Source organism: Bradysia coprophila, chromosome X (assembly GCF_014529535.1).
Source record: "Bradysia coprophila strain Holo2 chromosome X, BU_Bcop_v1, whole genome shotgun sequence".
Lineage (NCBI taxonomy): Eukaryota > Metazoa > Arthropoda > Insecta > Diptera > Sciaridae > Bradysia > Bradysia coprophila.
In genome coordinates, this window is record NC_050737.1 from 5,656,210 (window position 1) to 5,678,167 (window position 21,958).

Genomic DNA, 21,958 nt, shown 5'->3' on the forward strand with positions numbered 1-21,958 from the left:
TTCGCGCCCGGGTTCTAAGTTTCAGCGAAAATTCCAGCTGTTCAACTGATATTTGGTAATTCACCTTGTCATATAAATTCCGATGCAATTGCTGTACTCGATGTACCTCTAATCGCGTTATTCATTTGTTGATCGTCCTTCAATTTCACTACTTTCATTTTCGTTCACAATTCTCTTCCATATATACCAACAATGCGTGCTATAGTAGCATCAATAATTTACCCGCACATTTACCCTGCACATACTTTGCTCAGCTTTAAAATATGCATAAAGGGTAGAATCGTGTGTGAGTGCTGTAACGAATTTGAATATGTTGATACGTTCACTTGATAGCATAGCTTTTCCTGGTGTAACTTCAACTATTTTCATTCATTGAATAATTCATTCATGAACCGAATTAAACCAATTTCGGTTGTTTTGTTACAGAGAAGTGTGTGCGTGTGTGCTCGAGTTTGAGGTTAATAAAGGTTTGTTTATTATGTTACTGCAAGAGCATTTTCATTTGATAATTCAATACAATTATTGAACCGCATTTATTTGCTCTCCAACAGTACAATTTATTGTTCCTACATAAAGCCATAGGGATAGGTGAAGGAAAGTGCATCTAGTACAGATGTATACATTTCTCGACACTCTTCCATTCAAGGCCTATACTGGCATTTGATAAAAAATCTTGTACTTCAATAGTTCAATAGTAACAGAAGGGCAATTAGCCAGAGCTCAGCGTTTTTCTTGCGATAATAGAAGACTACTCGTTTCTTAAATTTAAAATTCATTAAAAAACTGGCTGATAACTGAGGACAGTCAAAGCTAAAGTATAAACTTAACTAAAGTTCGGAACGGGTCAGGTGAATTACTGGGGAAATAAGTTTATTTTATGGGTCAGGTGAAGCTGAACTCTCCATGAATTTACCTACAGCCTAATTAATCAGAACCTGATTTAAATAAATTTTAATCTGTCCTGCAATCTGAATCTAAATCAGGTTAACCTGTCAGGTCAGGTTTCAGGTTGACCTGAGTTTTTTTTTTAATTTGTTTAAAATCTTCTGAAAATTCTTGGTCAACCTTAAAACTGACTGATTTAAAAAAAATCAGGTTCAGGTCAGGTTTCCTGAGCATTAAACTTAGCATCAAGGAAAAGGTGATTATCGTAATTGGGGAGGCCGTTTCTAGTCTCGATGAAAATAAGTATGTGTAAGGAGTTCTGCAGCAAGAACTACATGGGTATCGACAATTCTGATCAAAAGAATTTCTAAAAACGATGTAAAATCAAAAATATAGGGCCGCCATTTTGTAATTTTCTTACGGGCGGCTGTATGTTTCGAAGTTTAGACGAACGTATAAAAAGATCAGTGCATTTTAGAGACATACCGTTGAACAATTTTTTGTTAAAAATAATGTTTTACGTCGATTAAAAATAACTTAGAAAAACTTCAATCACCCATTGACTCTTCTAGTATCAGCCAAGTTTGTTTATTTTAATTTTTAAAATTTGCTTAGAAAGAAGAAAGAAAATTTCAAATTTCGCTAAGCTCGTTCGACAAGATAGCACTTCAATTTCAAAGATGACAATAAGGTTCCCCGCTTCCTTCATCCCTTAACCTTCATTCCATATTTTAATCGTCATAAATAAAAATTGGAAAAGAATGTTTAAAACACGTCAGTGAATAAACTGTAAATACAATCCTAGGTCATAATAATTGCAATTGAATTTCTTTTTTCGATAATTTTGTATATTGATTCAACAATTTTATTAATATTTATAATGCACTTCACTTTATTCCTTGTTATTAACAAAACTGTACAGTATTATATTACACACAAAATTAAAACCCATTCACTAAACATTTATTATTGCACACGACCACTTATAACGATGTGTTTGGTTTGTTCATACATTTTTAGTTTAACAAATTTTTTTGTTTAACCATATCATCAGCAGCGAGTTTTGTTTGTTCAATGCGAAAGAAACAACTAATTATTGTTTGTGTAAATTTAAACATTATATTTATACCATTGTTCCATTTTGACAAAATAACAACATTTAATCGTACACTCATTTTTATACATATTTTGCACCAACATTTTTTTCTTATATGTTTAAATGAGCTTTGGTTTGGTATTATTATTATTTTTGATCATACACATCAGCGAATTTATTTTACTATTTATGTTTATTATTCCCTTTAGTTGTAAGTTTACGATTTTGTGTAAATTTTTTCTTCAATGGAAACGGACAAAAAAATTGTCTATCCCCCATTCGGCAGTATCAGGTACCTGGCATTACAACCATATTCCGTCACAACCATAAATAGCAATTTGAACATTTTCAAATAAGAATTTAGAAAGTTTTTTTTGTTTCGTTCCGTCGTAACGTTTATTTTGCGGTGAACAATTATCCTTGCACATTTTTATGTGGTGGCAAGTTGAGAATTTCATTTCCGCTAAAAGTATTTTCTCCCAAAACTTTGTGGTTTATGTATGGATAATATACAGCAAAAAAAATTGTCAAATGTAATGTTCTGGAAAAAGCTTTTAAAATTACTGAAGTTTAGTTTGTTCCTTTTTTTAAATATACCATCTCCTATTCGGCAAGTAAATCTCCGAGTATACTACTCGCAGTGGAACTGTAGCATCGATAACAAACAGAACAAGAAGTAGAAGAAGAAGAAAAACAACACTTTGGAAACTTTCGACAAAAATTTCGAATATAAAGGAACAACGACAGGATGATCTGAAAAATTTATGTTTCCATTCTACTTAATGCGAAATATCGTATTGGTGAATTGTTAATGAGCATTGCAAATGACTTAAAAATTGTTTTTATGAAACGTTTTGGTTGTATTTATATGAGAAAATTCCTAATGTTGAGGGAAATGCCAATCGGGAAAAACTTCTCTCATTCTCTTTTATTGTAAAAAATTATGGGAATTGCTTGGGTGGACGTAGTTTCGTATTCATACGAAAAAGTTTTAAATTGATCGTTTCATTGAAATTGTTGAATACGATTCGAAGTGTTTTGGAAAACTCATGGTGAAGTTTGTGTACGAACAGAGAGTCTTTATGTTCGAATAAGTAGATTGTGGCATAACGATAAATATGTTGGATACAATTGAGGTTTGCATTCAGTCTTTTGGAATTGAATTAATTTTTTTCATATTTTGGATTGAACTTGTTCAACATTCAAGGAAAATTGTCTTCATACGACGATTAATGTCTATCCTGATTCTCTACTTGTCTTGACGCAGATCTAACCAACATCAATTTCCATTCCGCCAAACTTAAAACATTTTGGAGTATTTGTTTTAGATAATAGAATTCCAATTTGATCATCAGAATTCATGGAATCGAATCAAATCAACTACTTCAAATGATAAAAACATTCAGAAAAATTTATTAAACAATGCGATGTTAGGAAGTTAAACTTGCAGTTGTCCCAGGGCGCTATTTTTAAGAAATTAATTTTCAATAATTTGATATTTGCAAAGAATTCCCACCTAAATTTCGCCAAAAATTTTCTAATGGGAAATTTTGTCAAACACTAGAAAACATTTTTTTTAAAAATAGCAATTTTCAATCTTACAAAAATTGGCCCTGTATGTATTGGATTACACATACCGCATGTGAAATGCTACATGATGGACGTGCCACAACTAAAACTTCCTCTTCTTTCCTAACCTTGTTTAAAATATTTTTCTGAGTGCACTCTGCACATACATATTTTTGTGTTATATGGTGGAGTAACGAGGAAAATGTCTCTGAATTTTTCCAAAAAAAAAATGTCTGTGTTCAGGGTCGTAGGATATGACCATTGTTCACCCTACTTCATACCTCACCTATGATGGACCATCCATTTTCCATGTGAAGAAAAAATTTACAACATTTCAAAAAAAAAATTCCTAATTAAGTTAAAAATTGAATTAAGGAATGATTAATATAAAAATTTGAAATCGAAATAAAATGATTCAATCGATCGAGTAACATTTGACGGAAATCAATTAATTTATTAAATGTTTCTTTTTAATTAAACTAAAATAAATTACGACGTACACGGTAGTTTTGTTTTGTACATAAAAAAAACTAAATTTAATTTTACTTTACCATTTCATTAATATACGTTTATATTTACGCAAAATGTGTTTGTGTTTGTGTTTTTTGTTTGCACTTAATAAGCTTTTTGTCGTAACCTTTCACGCTATAGTGTGTCGTATCAGTTTGCATGAAAAAAATCATTGTTGGTAAGTACGAGAGACTAGGACAAATTGTTTTGTTTTTGTAAATTTGATTGGAAATATAACTTCGAGAAAATTGCACGAAATGCACTGACTGCGCCTGTGTGTGATTTATTAGTGACACAATTATAATTAACTTAGAAACCATTATGTACATGATTTAGACCAGTAGTAACGATTCCCACGTAATCATCCTTGTTGTTATAATTGGACTAGGTTTGTATTTACATTTTATTTTGTACGCCAGAACTGCAAACTCCTTGAGCACAATATGGGAGAGTTGAATATTTTGTACCATTTATTTTCTGTTTATTGGTCAAAGATGCAGGTGAGAGTTTACGCTTTACTCCACAAAGCAACTAACCTATGCGCACATGATGGCCTAAATATCCTAACTTTCCTAAATATCACGTGTCTAACATAATAAAAAAGAAACCCATCGATTCATGAAACACAAAATTCGTCTGTAGGAAATGGAATGTTCTCAATCACAATCAATTTTGTCTAACCTTCACAGATTTTCAACGTTTATCACATGATCAAACCGATTCAGGTGCCCAGCGGTATACGTCTTCAACGCTTCCCCGGCATGCCAACACTGGATTGGCGGTCGCCAAGGAGAAATCGACCGAAATTCAAGTTAGTCCATTTCAACGAAGCAACAACATCTATTGGACATTGCAATCGCGGAAACAATCGAACAAAAAGACTGATATTTTCAACGAACAACAAGGAGCAAGGGATGACTTTACTTTGACCAAACCAGTGACTTCTGAAATACCGAAAAGAATTGAGGATTTATACTCGATCCCGAACAAAATTAAAAAGAGGCAGGATTTGCGATCGACACCAATCGGTTTTGCTACATTTTTTTCGCCTGTTAAAATCGATCGAAATGTTTTGCCCAACGAGAATGCGATCAAAATATCACCGATCGATCCGAGAAATTCGAGCAGTTTCAAAACATCAACACCATCCAAAGAAGATGAATATGCAACGATTTCCAAGCCATCGTTAGCCGACGAAATTCGTAACAAACTTCATATACAGGAAGGTGGTATACATTCGAACAATAGCTCTCCGATTAGTTCGGGCCGATCAACACCCCGTGCTGTTTTAGAGCCACAATCTGGTCAGCCGTTAGATTCGAATGATTTGGCTAGATGCTCCGATCGACTTGGAACACCAAAAACGAGTTTGATGGACTTCAAAAAATTGCTTTTGTCCAAAGCAGGTAAATCTGTTGCTACAAAGCCATCAGCCGTGGAGCAATTAAAACTGGCTAAAGAAGTCACAAAGCCGGCAATCGCGAATCTCAATTCCAGCATGAATATTCTCAATTTAAGCGGATCGCCGAAAACCTTTGCAAATCGTCGAATGATTCGCCAAGGTAACTTTGGATCACCCAGTAAGACTGCCATTCCAGTTGGAAAATCGCCTCGTACAAATTGGAAGTACAACTATCGAACCGACGTGATGTCGACGCCCATTCCTGAAGTGAATAGCGAAGAAGATTCCAGTCCTAACAGTTCGAAGGAACGAAACACCAGACAATCTCAATCGCCTGTGCCGATGAACGAAAGCATTGCCGAAAAAGGTGTGATTGAGGAACCGCTCAATATTAGCGGAAACATTTTCTTACAGGCAGAAGAAAATAATTTCATGAGAGGCGAATCGCCCATTGTTAAAACAACTGCTGGTATGACCAGGGCGCAGTTGCTGCAGGCAAGGTCTCAGTTTTTGATGGGCGGTAACAAAATTCCGTCGCCAATTAATAGTGCACAGTTCCGAAAGGGTCACTACACCGGCATGTCGTCGAGTGTTAAACAAAACGAACCAAATATCGGACAGAAAAATATAACTGAAACCAATAATCCAGTCACGTCGACACTGGAAACGGCTTTGTAAGTATTTTAGGTTAAATTGTAATTGTTGACTGTTTTTGTAATTGAATGTTTATTGGGGGGAAGGGAATGAGGGCTTAGAAATGAAACGAAAATTTAGTGGCAAAAACTAGAAAAAAAATCGCGAAAATGACGTGCAAGTAGATGAAAACGAAAATTTCCCACCAAAAAATTATTGAAAATTGAAATCTACAAAATAGCAAGTAGAGGCATTTACAGTGTCAATATAGTATTCGAGCCGGGTACACAGCACACATCAAATTTCGATAGAAAATGTATGAACTATCTGTCATCTTACGTGAAAATAACGACAGAATGTTCATAGACTTTTTGTCAAAAATTTTAGATTTCGTTGTGTGTTGTACACCGGGCTTAAGAGCGAAAAGCTAGAGACGTGGTTGAGTGGAATAGCTTTTACTTTATTGGAAAGAAAAACGATTGCATTTTGAGTGTAACATATAGGAAAGTTTAATTTATGAAACGATTTAGATGATCTTTCTGAAACGATAGTTTGTTCCTATTATTCCTTTTACAGTTTGGTAGATGGCGTTAGGGCATAGAAATAGAGGTCTGTTTTGGGTGTTGTTATGAAAATGTTTTATAAGTTAACCAATGGTTGACTATTGTAGAGTAGACCGTATGAGTGAGTAGGAGAACTGATTTTATTTAAAGTAAAACGTATAAAGCAAACATTTTTCAAACATTAGGAATTTTAGAGATGGGTCTTCGTCCAATCCAATCGTGCTTTAGTGAGAAAAGCAAACCCAGGAAAATGTGTTGGGCTACTACTCACGGACGAAAAGGTAATTTCGGTTTCAATTTTCATGTTATCAATGTATCAGTATCCCCAAACATCCCTCAATCATTTCATTTTTTCTTACTCTGCTGAGTCCCACTTTGTCGAAAACAAGTCTTCATCGTTTACAAAGTAAAAAAAACATTCAATCAACAACATCCATCATACAGCTTTCTTTTTGAATTGTCAGCGCACTTACTGCGTGAATATTCTTCGAATTTAGAATAAAACTGCTTTCCATTTATATCAATTCATTATATATGATGAGGGTATTGGTGAAGGTATCATAAATTGGTTACTCAATAAAATGTTAAGAGTCGTAAGAAAATTTTGAAGAGACATTCTCAACTCTATCTCATCGACTACATTAAAGCATTACTTCAAAACAGTCCAATGCAAACGCTATGTGTGTACTTCACTCGTGCTTCGTACTCTGTGTCTGCGTCAAAGCCTATTTTAAGTGAATTAAATTCTTAAAAGTTCTTAAAACAAACAATTTTCGCGATATTTACTCCTAAGAGATCGCGTATCAAAATACCTACCAACCAACCAACTAACTTCGTATCACAAATTTCCAAATGTTTTAACAAAATAGTAATTTTATTAAGAATTATTTGTGAAATTTAAGAATTTAATTCCTTAAATTAGGTCTTGGTGTATACTTGGTGCCACTTGTCCTTCAGCCATCCACTAAAAGCAATTTTAATTACTTCCGCCTTTTTTAGATATTGCAAACAAAACAAAAAATGACTCCAATGGCTATTTAATATATAAACGCTAATTTTATCGGATATTTATACTCCGCATTACACTTAAGCAATAACTGACTATGTTTAAGTCAATTATTTATTGAATGTTTTTTAAATGAACAAGTGAGAAGAAGAAAAATATGGAACCGTAGAAACAGAGTTTCCATTTATTGAAAATCGAATTAATGAAAACAGTACTGAGAATAAATAAAACAAAAAAAAAAAACAAAACGCGGTGTTTGAATTAACAGAAATAAAAACAAAAGAATTAATATTGAGGAATGAATGAAAATTAATATATTAAAAAAATTAAAAAAAAACGAAACTTTATATTCTCTATTTATTTGTGTAATTTATTTAAATTTAAAAAAGAAAATATTAATTAAAAAAAACTTAACACAACAAAAATGAGAACCATAAATCAATACAAAACGGATGAAAAATAAATAAATAAAGGTGGACATTATGCCAATGCCAAAACGATAACACGACACATAATTGCCTTATTGTTATTATTTTCACAATTTTAAAATATTTCTTTATTGAAATTTAAAAAAAAAATGTGTTAGCTAGATATTTAGCGAACAGATCAGATTTCTATTACATTTTTCTGTTGCTGAAATTGTGTACTGGCAAATTTTTTAATTTTCGATCTTTTTTTTTTGTTGCCCCAATAAAAGCAAAATGTAAATTAACTGACTTTATTCAATTGCTTTTTTACAATGAAAAATGAAAAACAATTTCGAAATTAATTTCATTCGAACGACTATGGCATCTCTATGATGGAACTCTTTATTGTTCCAGCTTTATTTGTTCAAGCTGATGCCAAGAATAAAAAGCTGATTTCGATAAAAGCTTTCATTTTTACTCGCAATTTTCAGACACACAGATAAAATCGGACGATTAAACGGTTTTTAGTGTCTTGACAATGAAATGATATAAAAACGGTTCGCTGCTAGGAAGTTCGGTGAGATGGACAATTGTTTGGGAAAAAACAGAATTTTGTTATAGATCCAAATTGTTAGCACAATCATTTCCATCTACTCGTAACAATAACCTGAGCCAAGCATTATTTGTCTCAGACTTCTTTATACATCCACTTCTTCTATTGACATTATATTTGAAGTTCTTTCAGATCATAGTAACGTAAATAACGTAAATGAATGGAGTCCATCTTTTAGGCAGCTAAGCGAATGCTCAATTTTAAATCGTCGGACGCGGTATGTGAAATGGTAATTTTGAAGGTGACTTTTGAAGGTGACTGTTACTTCATTAACTTCAACATTCATGCTGATATATTAGACTTCGTTAAACAAGGCTTATTGTTATCGTTGCTTCTAATAACAAATGATATAATCGTTTGCGAGTAGTCATTTTCTCTGCGTCTGAAATAATCCTAAATTCTCATAGAAGTAACGTAGAAACAGAGAATTGTGAGTAAATCCTAAAAATATTCAGAAAATGATAGTCTGACCTGAATCGAATGAAATTTATTTCAATTCTATATTTCCGTCTTGAAAGGTTTTTCAAAATTTCGCTGCACAAAGAAAAAAATTAAAATTGTTTTTAGATCGCGAAAAATATGTCGAATGAAACTTTATCAAAATTAGCAAACCGAAACGTATGTACTTATTCCTCCACATAATTTGACGTTTTTGTGTAGAAATAAGTAGATCCAGTCATAGGTGGACATTTACATCCAAATAACTTTGTCATTTTCGGCATTTTTTTCAACATTCTTCATTCGACTCAGATTGGGAAAAGCAAAAAAAGGAATAAAAATTCGATCACCCTCAGTCATAAAAATTTATTTCCAATAAACCAAATTTCCTACGACAAAATAACACTGCCAAACAATGGAACAAACGAAACATTTTTAGTGGAGAAGATAAATAAAACTTTTACGTATCGATATACATAAAAATGCCACAGTAACAACATAAAATTAAAAAAAAAATTAATAAAATCATGCCAATTCTGTCACATCACAGAATTTTTAACTTATATTTTATAGCTCGGATTCCCCGTTAAATTATAAGGTATAATTATTGAGACAGTTTTTATTGAAATTTAAGACGAAAAATAGCAATGAAAATTTCGATCGTTTTCCTGTTTAAATTATTCAACTTTGTATGGAGTTTTTTTTTAGTCACATCTCATACGATAAAATTTAGTATTCGTAAGTTGTTTATGGAAAATTATGTCATATTAATATATTATACGCATTCTTAAAAAAAACACGCACGTGCAATTGGTTTTTGATTTTGTCTTTGGAATCCTCACAAATCGACGCATCATTTGATCTGAGTCTAAGCCTTGATTTGGTTTGTTTGATCCAGAGAGCCAAAACGATATCAGTTTTTTTTCACTTTTTCTGGAACGAAAACACGCCGTGCTGTCGAAATTCAAAATCTTTCTCGGACCAAAAAGACGTAACTTATAACCATCTTTGGACGTCTTCATCACTTTGGTCAAAATATACTATTTCATTCACTGATTCAATCAAAATAGATAAAGATTAGCTCGCTCGGTATGTGATTTTACTTTAGATGGTAGCACGGGGTTTCGGCAGGTTTTGAAATTAAGTTTCTCTATGTTGCCCAAATTGCAATGTGAAACTATGTCCAAGGTCAATGTAAATATAGTGAGGAGGTAATGCTATTCAGACGCGCGGCCTAGCACATAAGTTCGATGCCAATGACATCTTTTTTTAAGATGGTTAACTACGATTTACTTGTATTTCACAAAAATATTTTCGCTATCTCACAACAGATGGCCAACCTCCTCACTATATTTACCTTGTCCAAGGTCTTTAATTGGTGGTAGGTGAAGTCCTTTTTCATTAAGCGATCAGCGTAGTCTCCCAATTGAAATATCTTGAAATCGTCAACAGCGTGTGACAACGTGTAAAAAACAAAAATCAAAGCCCGCGAGAAACCGGTGGCGTGTGGCGATCCACTTGTCAACGGACAATACATAAACAATTGTCTATTTAAATTTTGAAGCGCACTTACTGCATGAATTTTGTGCTTACGATGCGTTGTCAACCTTGGCTTCACATTCACATAAATTGTGGAAATTGTTATCGTGACTACCACAAAAATCAGCGATGGCACTACCTTCGAGTCGGTCTTTTGAGATACGAAATTTAGAAATCAAAATCATTTGTTAGGAAATTAAATTTTCGATCAGGTTGGCCATGAAAAGATGGTTCGGTGAAGTGACAGAAGTGACCGACTTGCCGACAGCGTCAATCATTGAGAGTTTTTTTACAGTCTTTCACATTTAAACCTTTCAAAAAAGTTGCAAGAAAAGATGATATAATGGCTGTACAATAGGGGTACAATAGGGCACGGATCTTGCTGACGTTTTCAGTACTTCTCAGCAAATTTTCTTTAGCTGAATATGGGTAAAATTTCACGAATAAACAGTATGTGAACAAGGATGGGACTTTTGTAGTTTGCAGAGTAAACTAGTACGTCGTCCCATGCCCTCTTGAAATTTCAGTGTAGTGGTGTCAGTTAAGGAATTTCGCGCCGGCGCAACGCACTTCAAGCAAAAGTTGTGCTCTAAATAGGGTACTGAAACTTGACAATACTCCATACAAAATTTTACACTGTAAAAAGAGTGGGGATAAAATTTAATACAAAATAGTACTCTATTTGGCAGCTGTCATTAATAGCACTTTTGCTTGAAGTGCGTTGGCCGGCGTCATTCACAAAGAGACCTGCGTGAGTCACAAAGTGATATTTTCCTTTTACAAAATGCTATTTTGTGAATCACGCAGGTCACTTTGTGAATGACACCGGCGTGAAATTCCTAGCAGCCCCAGGAGTATCGGAAAATGTTATTTTGAAAGACCGTATAGTCTCCAGATGAGTTGAAAACGTTTCGAGAAGTGCAATTATTTTTATTCAAGAACTTCAATTTCCTCGACTTTAATAACCCCTTCTTTCACATCTATTTCAGCATTCAAATCACGAACGCTTTCACAAATAAACCTCTCCTCCCAGCTTCCATAACAGGAAAGATCATTCAATTTAAACCCTTCACCTGAAGCCAACGTTAAACACCATTCATTGCCACCAGAAAAATCAGGTTGTCCATATTGCCAAGGCAGTTGATCCGAAATTTGTTTATTATTGGCAACCCAGTACCAATTTGTCCTTGACCTACTGCTAGTAGCTACACCGCCAATGTGAACGAACCATCCGAACAATTCTCTACGGGCTTCACACAGTTCAGCGAGAACTTGCCATTCTTCCAGTGTTTCAATGGTGACAATATCGAAACCATGTGCTTTACATATAGGTCGCGTTAGGTGCCACTCTGCCTTAATGAGATGAGATACCCAGTAGGTTTTTTCGACGTTTGCAAAAGCTTTACGTTGACGATTAGGAAGGGTGAAAATTTGGAAGAAAAAATATGAAAAGACAACTTACTGTAAGTTCCTAATCGTTGGAATAGAGCATCGTCTCTAATGGTTTGTGATTGAGAATCGCCCCAGAAGCTTATTGAAATGAGTACGAACAAGATTTGATAAAATTGCATTTTAGTGCAGTTTTAGAGCTGAACGACTGTCTTTTAAGTTATTCAAAAAGTAAACATTGTTGGAAGAGCAATGGATAGTTCTTTTATACCAACAATTTCAAACTGTAAGCAATTAACAAACAACTGAGAATCTAGTCAAGGTAGACGGTGGAGTAAACGTGTATTTGTAGATAGTAGAATGATCTTCAACGAGCCGACGTTAATTACATTAGGTAAAAGTTGTCACTAATTACCTAGCACCATAAAATTTACAAATTAATCGCGAGCGACGCAAAAGAAACATAATGTATTGAAGATGGCACCATTCCGAATAATGAAAATTAGAAACATCACCTCAGAAAAAAGTTTCTGAGCTTTGTACCCTTTGGACCGAACAAAAAAATATGTGAAAATCGGTAAGATCTCCCCCATGGTCCCCAAAAACACATTCTGAAAAATGCTTGAAAATCGATATTTTGAAGAAAAAAAAAATCACTCCGGATCGATAGGTTATGGAAAGGTGCTCCAGACCCGCCAGACTGTTTCATAATATCAAAAAGAACCATTTCGAAAGATGATTCGGATCAAATTTACTCTTATATTCCCGGCTGAAATAGTATTTTACATGACTTGGAATAAAAAGATGAAAAGTAGAGTTTTCGTGTGAATTTTGATGATCCGAGGTCAATAAACACACGAAAACGAGACTTTTAATTTTTATCCGAGTTATGTAATGGATTTTACATGCTGAGGGCGTCGAAAGTAGTGCTTGAAACATGAAAAATACGATTTTCGACGCATGTGAAGTTTTTTTTTCAAATGGTCCTCACTTCTGTAAACTAGTGGCCTTCCCATCAGAACAACAATGTTGGATAGTAGCAGCTCTATCTGAAAGTTGATCAAAATGTCGGCCGTGGATAGGCCAACATTTCTACAAAGTTTCAACTTTTAGGGTTGCTTCACCCCTTGGCATCATCTTACTTTTACACACCCAAAGTGGACTGAGTATGCATAGCACTGTCAGGCACTGTCTAGATTTCATCGACTTCAATTCATTTCATTTATTTCAGTTTTTTATAGAAGTTATTACAAAAACATCCGCGTAGCTCTAGCATGACAAAATCAATTTAAAAGAGCTACGGAAGAGCTACCTTACTCGAAAGACTGACGTATTTAAAATAGCAAAGTGATATCCGTGGTCTATGATGTTTCAGTATAGCAATTTATGATGAAAATTCGCTCCGCTTTCACTAAAGATCATTTAGAAATTAGCGAGTCAATTCTAGGAGTTTTTCTTTCAAATAACCTTATCAATGAAATGCCAATTTTTGGCCTACACATTCTTAAAATCATTTTTTAACCGTGAAGCAATGATGGCACTTTTTTGACCAAATGGAGAAAAATGTAGATCATGATCTCTTCTACATTTTTCTCCATTCGGAGAAATGTGGCTAAAAATTAAATTGATTGAGAATCAATAGATTGTGTTAACAGTGATAAGACTGAAAAAATGAGCTGGTTAAAAGGGTGAAGTCGTTTCATTTATTGACATAAAACCGATTCTTATCGAACTGAAATTATTTTGTCGAAGGGAAATGTGAACTTCGGATTACAAGAAGAACACTTAATTTTCACATTAACGATAAGAGAGACAGTAATGCCAACAGATTTTTGACGCCCTAGGCGAAGAGCTATTGGTATAAAAGACTTTTTTATTTAGAAAAATTTCCCACAACAATTTCACGCCCCTAAGATCGTTACACTCTAGGAAAATGTGAAGATTGTCCGTGTGAAGTGGCGGCACTGAACAGAGATATTACAAAATACAACTGACAAATTGAGAGAGAGTAAATTGGTTGGTATTTGGTAGAAAATTTCTATATTCGTCCAAAAGTCCTCATAACTAGTTTCTATGACTACCGTCATATAGCACCGACCAAACGGTGTGACCGGTTTAATTTGCCTAGGATTGAACAAACGCCCTTACTTTTAGTAAAAGGATAAATTCCCTGAGATCGAACAAAATGCCGTAATGTTACATTTCGTAGAAGAATAATTTCCGAGAACCGAACAAAATTTTTGAATTGAGGTCTCGACTACCATTTTATTTTCGTATCGGAATAGTATGGACATCACCTTGGAAGAAACCTACTGACAGAATACATCGATTTTAACGGATGTTGTTCAAATAATTGAGAAGATTTTCACGAACTTTTGAATAGAAATCAATCAATTAATACAGAGGGATTTAATGTTAAAAATCAATTTCCGTCACCCGAAAAATATTATGAATTCACTCATATTAGTTGGGAAGTTTACTTCGCGAAAGACTAAAGATGTGACCAAGTTTTTCGGGTTCGGCTTCAGCTTTGGTCACTAGTTCTACCTGAGTGCTGAAGTAGTGACCAACCAAACCAGTGACCAAAGGTTTCGGATTGGTAACTGCTTTGGTCGCTACTTCAGCACTAAGGTTGAACTATTGTCCAAATTTCTCAAAGTAGTGACCAAATAACGGTACAATCCACTTGGACACAAATAATGACAGGGTACCATATTTGGTCGGTACTTCATAAGTAGACAGAAGAGCATGTCGCGTCTAGCACTCTTAAAATGTAGTTGGATTTCCCATCTATTGAACATCCCATTTGAATGTAGAACTAATTTCACAATGCAGCACACACGTATGCATTCGAAGCAAAGAAACAGCGTCCAATTAATGTTGCAAAATTCTCTATTCAATATGAAGGTGAATATGGAACGTTTACAACGTCAAAAATGTCTTATTATATACACACACAATCATTTCACTTAGGTTACTGCTTTGCCGGTGGTCCCATCGGTGGTCGCATTGGCATTGGTGGCGGTCCCATCATCTGTCCTCCTATACCCATGATTGGTGGTCTCATTCCCATCATACCCGGTGGCATCATCATTACCTGTTTGAAAATAGTAATCGAAATTGTAGACCAAAAACTGTGCGAACAAAAACCAAAAGTGAAAAACTTACCGGAGGCATCATGCCAGGCCGTGGAGGCGGAATGTTGACTCCAAGTTTCGGCGGAGGTGCGGCAAACGGATTCTGTGCAATTTTCCCAGCTTTGAATGCTGCTGTGGTGGCATCAATTAAATTTTGAGCCTGCTCTTCCATCCACTTTTGATAATAGAATTTCACATTGTCTCGATGTTTGCGGCCGGTACAATGTGTCTTGCGAACACTGGGTGAATCGTGTGTGAGATAGGTATCACAATAATCGCAGTAGTATTTCGGCATATTTGCTAGATGCGTGTGTCTCGGTCGAAGGATATTTTATAAATAAACAACGACTACACATGGATGCGCTTATTTGTTTGTGCCTTGACGTCTGCCATTTTGTTAGCTGTCAAAATGCTTAGCCCAAGAGAAGGGGTTTACACAGCTGAATTTATGTGTCATTCTTCGTTGCATTCATGTGACATTAAATGCACTTCTTTGCTTTTCTACTGATGGTTAAAGCAAAGTATATAAACATACTGAAGGTAATGCAAATCCACAAAAACTCACGGAACCCAAGTTTGAGGTGAATTTATTGTATATCGATACACATACATACAACATGTTGTAAATATATGTATTGGCGACATACGAAACTCACCCGAAACTTGGGTTCCGTAAAATTTGTGATCCGCTGAGCGTTTGCGTTACCTTCAGTATGTTTATATACTTTGGGTTAAAGTAGTTGAAATCAATGTTAGCATGATTAGGCGAGGTTTGTAGGCAACGCTAACTGTTCGTCAAGAGAAAATTCTTAGGATAATTCCTAATAAAACAGATGATATGATATAATGTCGGTTCGTAGGACGTATAGGTAAACGCACTCATACTTACATTATTTTGACATAAATTGTGAGTGCGTTCAAGGTAGGTCGGCCAACAGTATTAATTTGGGCTGAAATTTTCCAATGAAACTGTAGACTATGATTCATCCTGAACGCGCTCATACGTGCTACAAAATTATGTGCTTACCTTGATTGGAATTAACCAAAAAATTTGCTGAACTTTGCTGCAATTTTCATACAAGATTTACAGTTTTAGTTCAGTTGAGATTTCGTATACTGAAATGCAGTTTAGTTACCAACGCCTGCCATTTTCTTTTTGCGAAAAAAATGGTGGTCGGCGTAAGCCCCTCATTTACATCCGTGGAATTAACGAAGGTTTTGAAATAACAAGACACCTCTCAGGTGGTCACGAATGCGGTGGCATCCAAATTCTTCTGTGCCGCCAACGGCTGTGAAGTTTATGTTAAAAATGCAACTTACCAAAAAACAATTGAATTTTCCAAAAAAAAAAACATTTTCTTTAAGTTGATTTCTCACAGTCCTCACTAGCCTCAGTGGTTGTCTTAATCTGTTTTTTTTTTCAGAATTTTGGTCTAAGCCTGTTCTTTCAGAGCCTTCGGAGGAAATATCGATTTTAAAAACGGATTCTAACGCTCCCATTTTCATATTATTTTGACAAAAATAATGAGTGCGTTCAAGATCAATCTACAGATTTTGAAGAATCGGCCATACCTGGCAATGAAAGTAAATAGATAGGTATGGCCAAACGTTCAAATTTGTTCTAGCCGGAGCACATACGGATTTGCATGGCGCCACCTCAAACGAACTCATTTCTAGTGCAAATTTCCACTAGAAATGAGTTCGTTTGAGGTGGCGCCATGCAAATCCGTATGTGCTCCGACTTGTATGGACTGGCCATACCTACTTATCTACTTTCATTGATACCTGGTATGTACATTCATTGTTGTAAACGATTGTAAAAGGTAATGAAACTTCAGATATTAGGTATGGCCAATCGGCCGATTTATCTTGGATGCATACTCATAATTCATGTGGAAGTTTTACGAAAATAAGTGCGTTTCCAAAAACCTATATGTGCTCCGGGTCGACATTTCACCATACCTCTTCTATACGTTCATTTCAAATTTATTACCAGTTTTCATTTCTTATTCGTCTGCATCTGTAAACCCCACACAAAACATATGTTTGCGACGTCAAAATAGAGACTGCGTTCTTTTCTTTGTTTACCCTTGTCAACATAGAAGTGCCTGAAGTGGCATGTTTTGGAATAACAAAAAAAAATGCGTAGAATTTCGCAATAAATGTAAAATTGACATTGCATTTAAGTGGAACAATTGAAGTCATTTCAATTAATAATTACTGGTGATACGAGGACAGCGATGTCTTATACAGCTGAACGATGCTATCGACTATTGTCAGTGAGTATACTTGCAATTGAAGTCTTTCTTTTACCAATCGATTTGTTTTGTTGGTTAAAAAAATGAATGAAATGAAACATTAAAGACAAAAACTCAATTGAATTCTGTTACAACCAATTTATGTGAATGCAATCGGCGCATGGATTGTGGATTTCACATATTTTGCTTTTCATGTTGATAGTCAAATTTTTTGAGGTTAATGAACCTATGAGTGACTTTTCATCAGACAATACAAGCTACTCGCGCCAAAACGTAGAAGGGTGTTTTTCGCGCCAATGGCTCATTTTAACTATTTTCCTCTCGAACGTAGCATAGAGCAGGCGTGACTCGGTGAAAAAAGTCAATTCTTTTGAATTTGAACGGAAACTATAAGCAATATTAACTCTACGAAAGCAATATTAACTGTACGATTTTGTTCTCGCAACCGGATCGGTGACTTAATGACGAATTAATTCAATAAATTAAGGATTTTGTGATTTTTTTTAAATATTTTTATTTTGGTGAGTCATTGAACCGAATATGTCAATGTTGATGTTCTGTTTGGAAAATTCAATTGCGTTCTGCGATTTATTGCTGCAAAGAAAATTACTTCTCAGTCTGTCAATGAATTGGCTAGTGACTGATGTGAACAAAGTGACTTACAGCTTAAAGATTATTCAAATGATAAAATAGTTTTGCTGACGCTACAATCTATTCACCGTCACCACTTAAAAAAAACTCTTCCAGGACGCTCTATTGTAACAATGGCCCAATCATCAACCACAGTTCGACCGAAATTCGCCGCCGAAGGTCAACCGTTCACCGTTTTCATTGAAGGCAACATTGGCAGCGGAAAAACGACATTCCTTAATTACTTCAAAAAATTCGACGAAGTGTGCCTTCAAGCTGAACCGGTTGAAAAGTGGCGCGATGTTGCTGGAGTAAATTTGCTGGTAAGTCTTGTACCCCAAAGACAGATGATCAACCGACCAGGTTTGATTTTCAACGAACCGTTTACAGGATTTAATGTACAAAGATCCGGAACGATGGGCTATGCCTTTCCAAACATATGTCACCCTGACAATGCTACAAACACACACTTTGGCAACGGAGAAAAGTATTAAATTGATGGAACGTTCTCTTTTCAGTGCAAGGTAACATTTTGGCTTTTTGCACTTTATATATATTTACATCATCGACACTGGTCTAAATTGCTGAAGAGTTTCGTTACCAACGTTTAGTACTAAAGGATCTCAGAAATCGTTGCGAACCACAGCCCAAGAGTTTTATTTTATTTGAAAATGACTGGGTACGTTCCCTAACAATTCGAAATTTAAATATTGACCGTGAAGTCGTTCAGCCAGACCAACGCATCAAGGGTTTCCTTGAAATCTGTGTATCTCGCACTCCTCCACAAAATGTTTCAAAGTTTGAACTTCGCCGCCCTGGAAAAGTGGAGATTCGATTATGTTCTATCAGTTATTGAACAATGTTGATTCTCAGTTTCAGCTTTGTCTTGAGCAGCAAGAGCTATATCGTCAGCTAAAATGAACCTTCTCGATTTCGCGTTCGGGATGTCGCTGGTGTAAAGACAGTAGAAAACGCACGACAGGACGGATCCTTGCGGTAGGCCATCGTTCAGTATGCGCTTACGGCTGATCTTATCGTTGATTTCGACTTGAAGGCACCTGTCACTCAGCATGTATTGTATTCAGCCCAAGAGCTGAAGAGGCTCTTCAGAAGAGCTGTGGTCGCAGTTATTAATTACCCAAATGATGAAGCTTCTGTCAAGCTGAACGAAATTTTCCTAATGTATCCGTCTACCACTAGGTACTGTTTTGTCGAGAACATGCTGACCAATGGGGTTTTGCACCAGGGCATGTACAATGTGATGCAGGAATGGTACAAATACATTCGCGAAAATGTTCACATACAGGCTGACTTAATTGGTGCGTTACTTCAGAACATTGTTCTCACATCGCATGCATCCGACTAACCGAAGCTTCTTTCATCATTCTTGTTTAGTGTATTTGCGTACAACGCCCGAGGTGGTCTATGAACGGATGAAAGCTCGTGCCCGGTCCGAGGAGAAATGCATTCCATTCGAATATTTGAAACAGTTGCACGAGCTGCATGAAAATTGGTTGGTTCATGGACATCACGAAAGGCCAGCACCGGTGAGTTTCCGTATTTATTATGTATTTTTCATCGTCTTTGATCGATAACGAAAATTTTCTCACTCGCAAGGTTCTAATGCTGGATGCCGATCTGCCGATTGAGGACATAACCAAAGAATATGAACGATCTGAACAGAGTATTCTTTCGAAGAAACCGATACTGATCGAGAATACAAATCAGCAAGCATTGTACACAACACCAACAAAGCGACAGCGAACCAATTGATCCAATTGATTGAACGCGGGTACGAGATGTATTTTTAAGTGTAAGGTAGGATTTTACTGATTTTTTGTGGAAATTGAAATTAAAAAAAATCTTGTGCAAATATGCCGGATATAGAATTGTGTGCCTTTGCCAAAAAATTTTTTTTTCCTTATTGGAAGGTCATTAAATTTTCTCTGTTTAACCGATTATTATCATTATTTGTACTTAGTTTAAAATTTATAGGCAATTCAGATAGCAATAAACAAAAATTGAAAGAAAAACAAAATCGTTGGGTCATGTCTCACGACACGTCGAGTCTCACGAAAAACATTTGTAAAAATTACAGTCAGAGGCAACTGTAAAAGGTATCGGTACCAAAACGACGAACGATATTTGCAAAAAAAAATCATTGAAATACTCGTGCCGTACAAATTGAAAATTTGAGCTGCCGGACCCGACTTTTCAATAAAAATATTTAATTTTTCTAAGGTCTTCTTCATGTTGGTGTAAAGGTATACGTTTTGCTACTCTAATCGTTATCCATTCTTACTACATGTCCTGAAGTTTCAAGTTCTAATTAACTATCTAACCTTTGATGGTTTGTCTCGACTCTCTGCTATTCCTTGCTTACCGAAAGTAGATTTCTTGAATAGGAAAACAGAATTCTTCTCTCAAATACGTTGAGTCTTATTTTTCCTTGTTCAATTTCTTCTTGAACAATGATGAAATCGTAAACGCTTACCATGTTAGAATAATTTACGAAATTCGTTCTATTTTCGGCTAATAAGTAAACATAAAGGATGTACATTGTCCAAGTAGTCAAGTAATCCAAAGAGTTCAGACAGAAGATGCTTAAGTTTTAATAATTTTCTTAAAGTTCTTGAAAAATCAGGAAATATGTGAAATCAACAGCTAAAGGCATAAAAATCGGCTGAATTAACGAAATGTGAATACCGCTTGTATTAAACATGTATGCAGCTTATATCATTACAAGGATGCGTTGAACAGAACCAATAAATTATCGTTTTGTTGGATAATTTTTAGCCCCGTACGAAGTACTGGGGGCTTATAAGATTAATATGCCGTTTGTAACACGTCGAATTGGAAGCAGACAGTAAGGGCAAAGCATTTGGTTATGTTCATAGATGACGAATCCGCAATAAAAAAAATGTCCGTCCGTCCGTCCGTCCGTCCGTCCGTCCGTCCGTCTGTCCGTCCGTCCGTCCGTCCGTCCGTCCGTCCGTCCGTCCGTGACCCCTCTAGCTAGAGTAAATCACAACCTTTTTTCAAAATTCTTTTTTTCCCCGATTGGTATCGACAAAAGTAAGGTCAAGTTCGAAAATGGGCATGGTAGGGTCGGCCCCTCCAGAGCTAGGGCCCTATAGGTGTTTTTCAGTCTTTCGACGATATCTACCGAAATACGCACGCAATAGCTGCTTGTGATATATCAAATGAAAGGTATTGACGAGTAGAACAAAGTTGCTGAACATTGTTTTTGGGTAAGATGTAACGTGGGCTTGTTGGGAGGGCTCAAAGGTCGTTACTCAGCCCTAAGTGTTTTTTGCACATAAATCGAGTAAATCTCATCCGATTTTGCTAGTTTTTGTTTCATTTGAGAGGTAATTGAATACCCAATGGAAAGTTGGCAAAAAATTTTGGGTTTCTAAAATATTGTCGTAATTTGTTGGTTTTATTTGAGAGGTACTTCGTACGGGCTTTCGTAATTGCGCTATGCGCAATTTTAAAAATGAACAGTTTCAGTAAATTTGACAATTCCCAACTTGACTTGCATTTTGGTAACAGACGCATTAGAGGGTTGTAGACGTATTAGGGTTCCGGGCTTATTAGGGCTACAGACGTATTATGGTTGCGGACGAAATAGGATTACGGGTTGTACGGGGCTAAGTCGCAGCAAACGCTCCGACTGTTCTGATGCCTTGTCTATTATGACACTCAACAGCGAAATGCAATCTAAAACTGTATTCCGAATAAATTGATAAGCTTCTTATCAACCAGTTTTTTTTGCAATGTTTGTATTTACTATATATAAACCAAGACCTTTTGCAATCGTTGTATGATAACATTCGGTAATGTTATTATTAAAATCATTAGATCTATCGCCCGATAAATT

The 21,958-nt window shown here is 35.5% G+C and overlaps 3 protein-coding genes and 1 long non-coding RNA gene across 9 annotated transcripts in view; 2 read left to right on the plus strand and 2 right to left on the minus strand.

Moving 5' to 3' along the window:
• Nucleotides 1-9,919, plus strand: part of LOC119085168 — a 70,970-nt gene extending 61,051 nt beyond the window's left edge. For 2 of the 5 annotated variants that reach the window (XM_037195469.1, XM_037195477.1), the window contains 2 exons: nt 4,750-6,136; nt 6,844-9,919. In XM_037195469.1, coding sequence (XP_037051364.1) covers nt 4,750-6,136; nt 6,844-6,886 — 1,430 coding nt within the window. In that variant the 3' untranslated portion in view covers nt 6,887-9,919. Of the gene's footprint in view, nt 1-4,749; nt 6,137-6,843 lie in introns of those variants that run through there. The other 3 variants (XR_005089248.1, XM_037195490.1, XM_037195499.1) reach the window with 3 other exon arrangements.
• Nucleotides 9,920-11,699: 1,780 nt separating this feature from the next.
• On the minus strand, nt 11,700-12,283 carry LOC119085210. Its single transcript, XR_005089254.1, has 2 exons — nt 12,124-12,283; nt 11,700-12,061 (listed from the first exon to the last, which is right to left on the minus strand). It is a non-coding gene; the product is annotated as an uncharacterized LOC119085210 (long non-coding RNA).
• Nucleotides 12,284-14,923: 2,640 nt separating this feature from the next.
• LOC119085218 (U1 small nuclear ribonucleoprotein C) lies at nt 14,924-15,600 on the minus strand. Its single transcript, XM_037195532.1, has 2 exons — nt 15,219-15,600; nt 14,924-15,147 (listed from the first exon to the last, which is right to left on the minus strand). Exons 1-2 carry the CDS (start codon nt 15,480-15,482, stop codon nt 15,025-15,027), a joined length of 387 nt encoding a protein of 128 aa, XP_037051427.1. The 5' UTR covers nt 15,483-15,600; the 3' UTR covers nt 14,924-15,024.
• A 1,666-nt stretch (nt 15,601-17,266) lies between these two features.
• LOC119085227 (deoxynucleoside kinase) lies at nt 17,267-20,103 on the plus strand. Of its 2 annotated transcripts, none has more exons than XM_037195543.1 (6): nt 17,267-17,466; nt 18,193-18,398; nt 18,466-18,599; nt 19,276-19,394; nt 19,471-19,622; nt 19,693-20,103. In XM_037195543.1, the coding sequence occupies exons 1-6, from the start codon at nt 17,448-17,450 to the stop codon at nt 19,846-19,848; spliced, it is 786 nt and encodes a 261-aa protein (XP_037051438.1). In that variant the 5' UTR covers nt 17,267-17,447; the 3' UTR covers nt 19,849-20,103. The 2 variants fall into 2 exon arrangements, with proteins under 2 accessions (XP_037051438.1, XP_037051445.1); XM_037195550.1 differs by lacking the exon at nt 17,267-17,466 and adding an exon at nt 17,749-17,966.
• The last annotated feature ends 1,855 nt before the right edge of the window (nt 20,104-21,958 follow it).

Excerpts from the sequence above, each read along its gene's own strand:
- LOC119085218 (XM_037195532.1), bottom strand. The coding sequence starts at position 15,482 with ATGCCGAAATACTACTGCGATTATTGTGATACCTATCTCACACACGAT. Across the intron at positions 15,148-15,218 it reads GGCCTGGCATGATGCCTCCG|GTAATGATGATGCCACCGGG; the intron begins GTAAGTTTTTCA and ends ATTTTCAAACAG.
- LOC119085227 (XM_037195543.1), top strand. Across the intron at positions 18,399-18,465 it reads TTGCTGGAGTAAATTTGCTG|GATTTAATGTACAAAGATCC; the intron begins GTAAGTCTTGTA and ends AACCGTTTACAG. Across the intron at positions 18,600-19,275 it reads CGTTCTCTTTTCAGTGCAAG|GTACTGTTTTGTCGAGAACA; the intron begins GTAACATTTTGG and ends GTCTACCACTAG.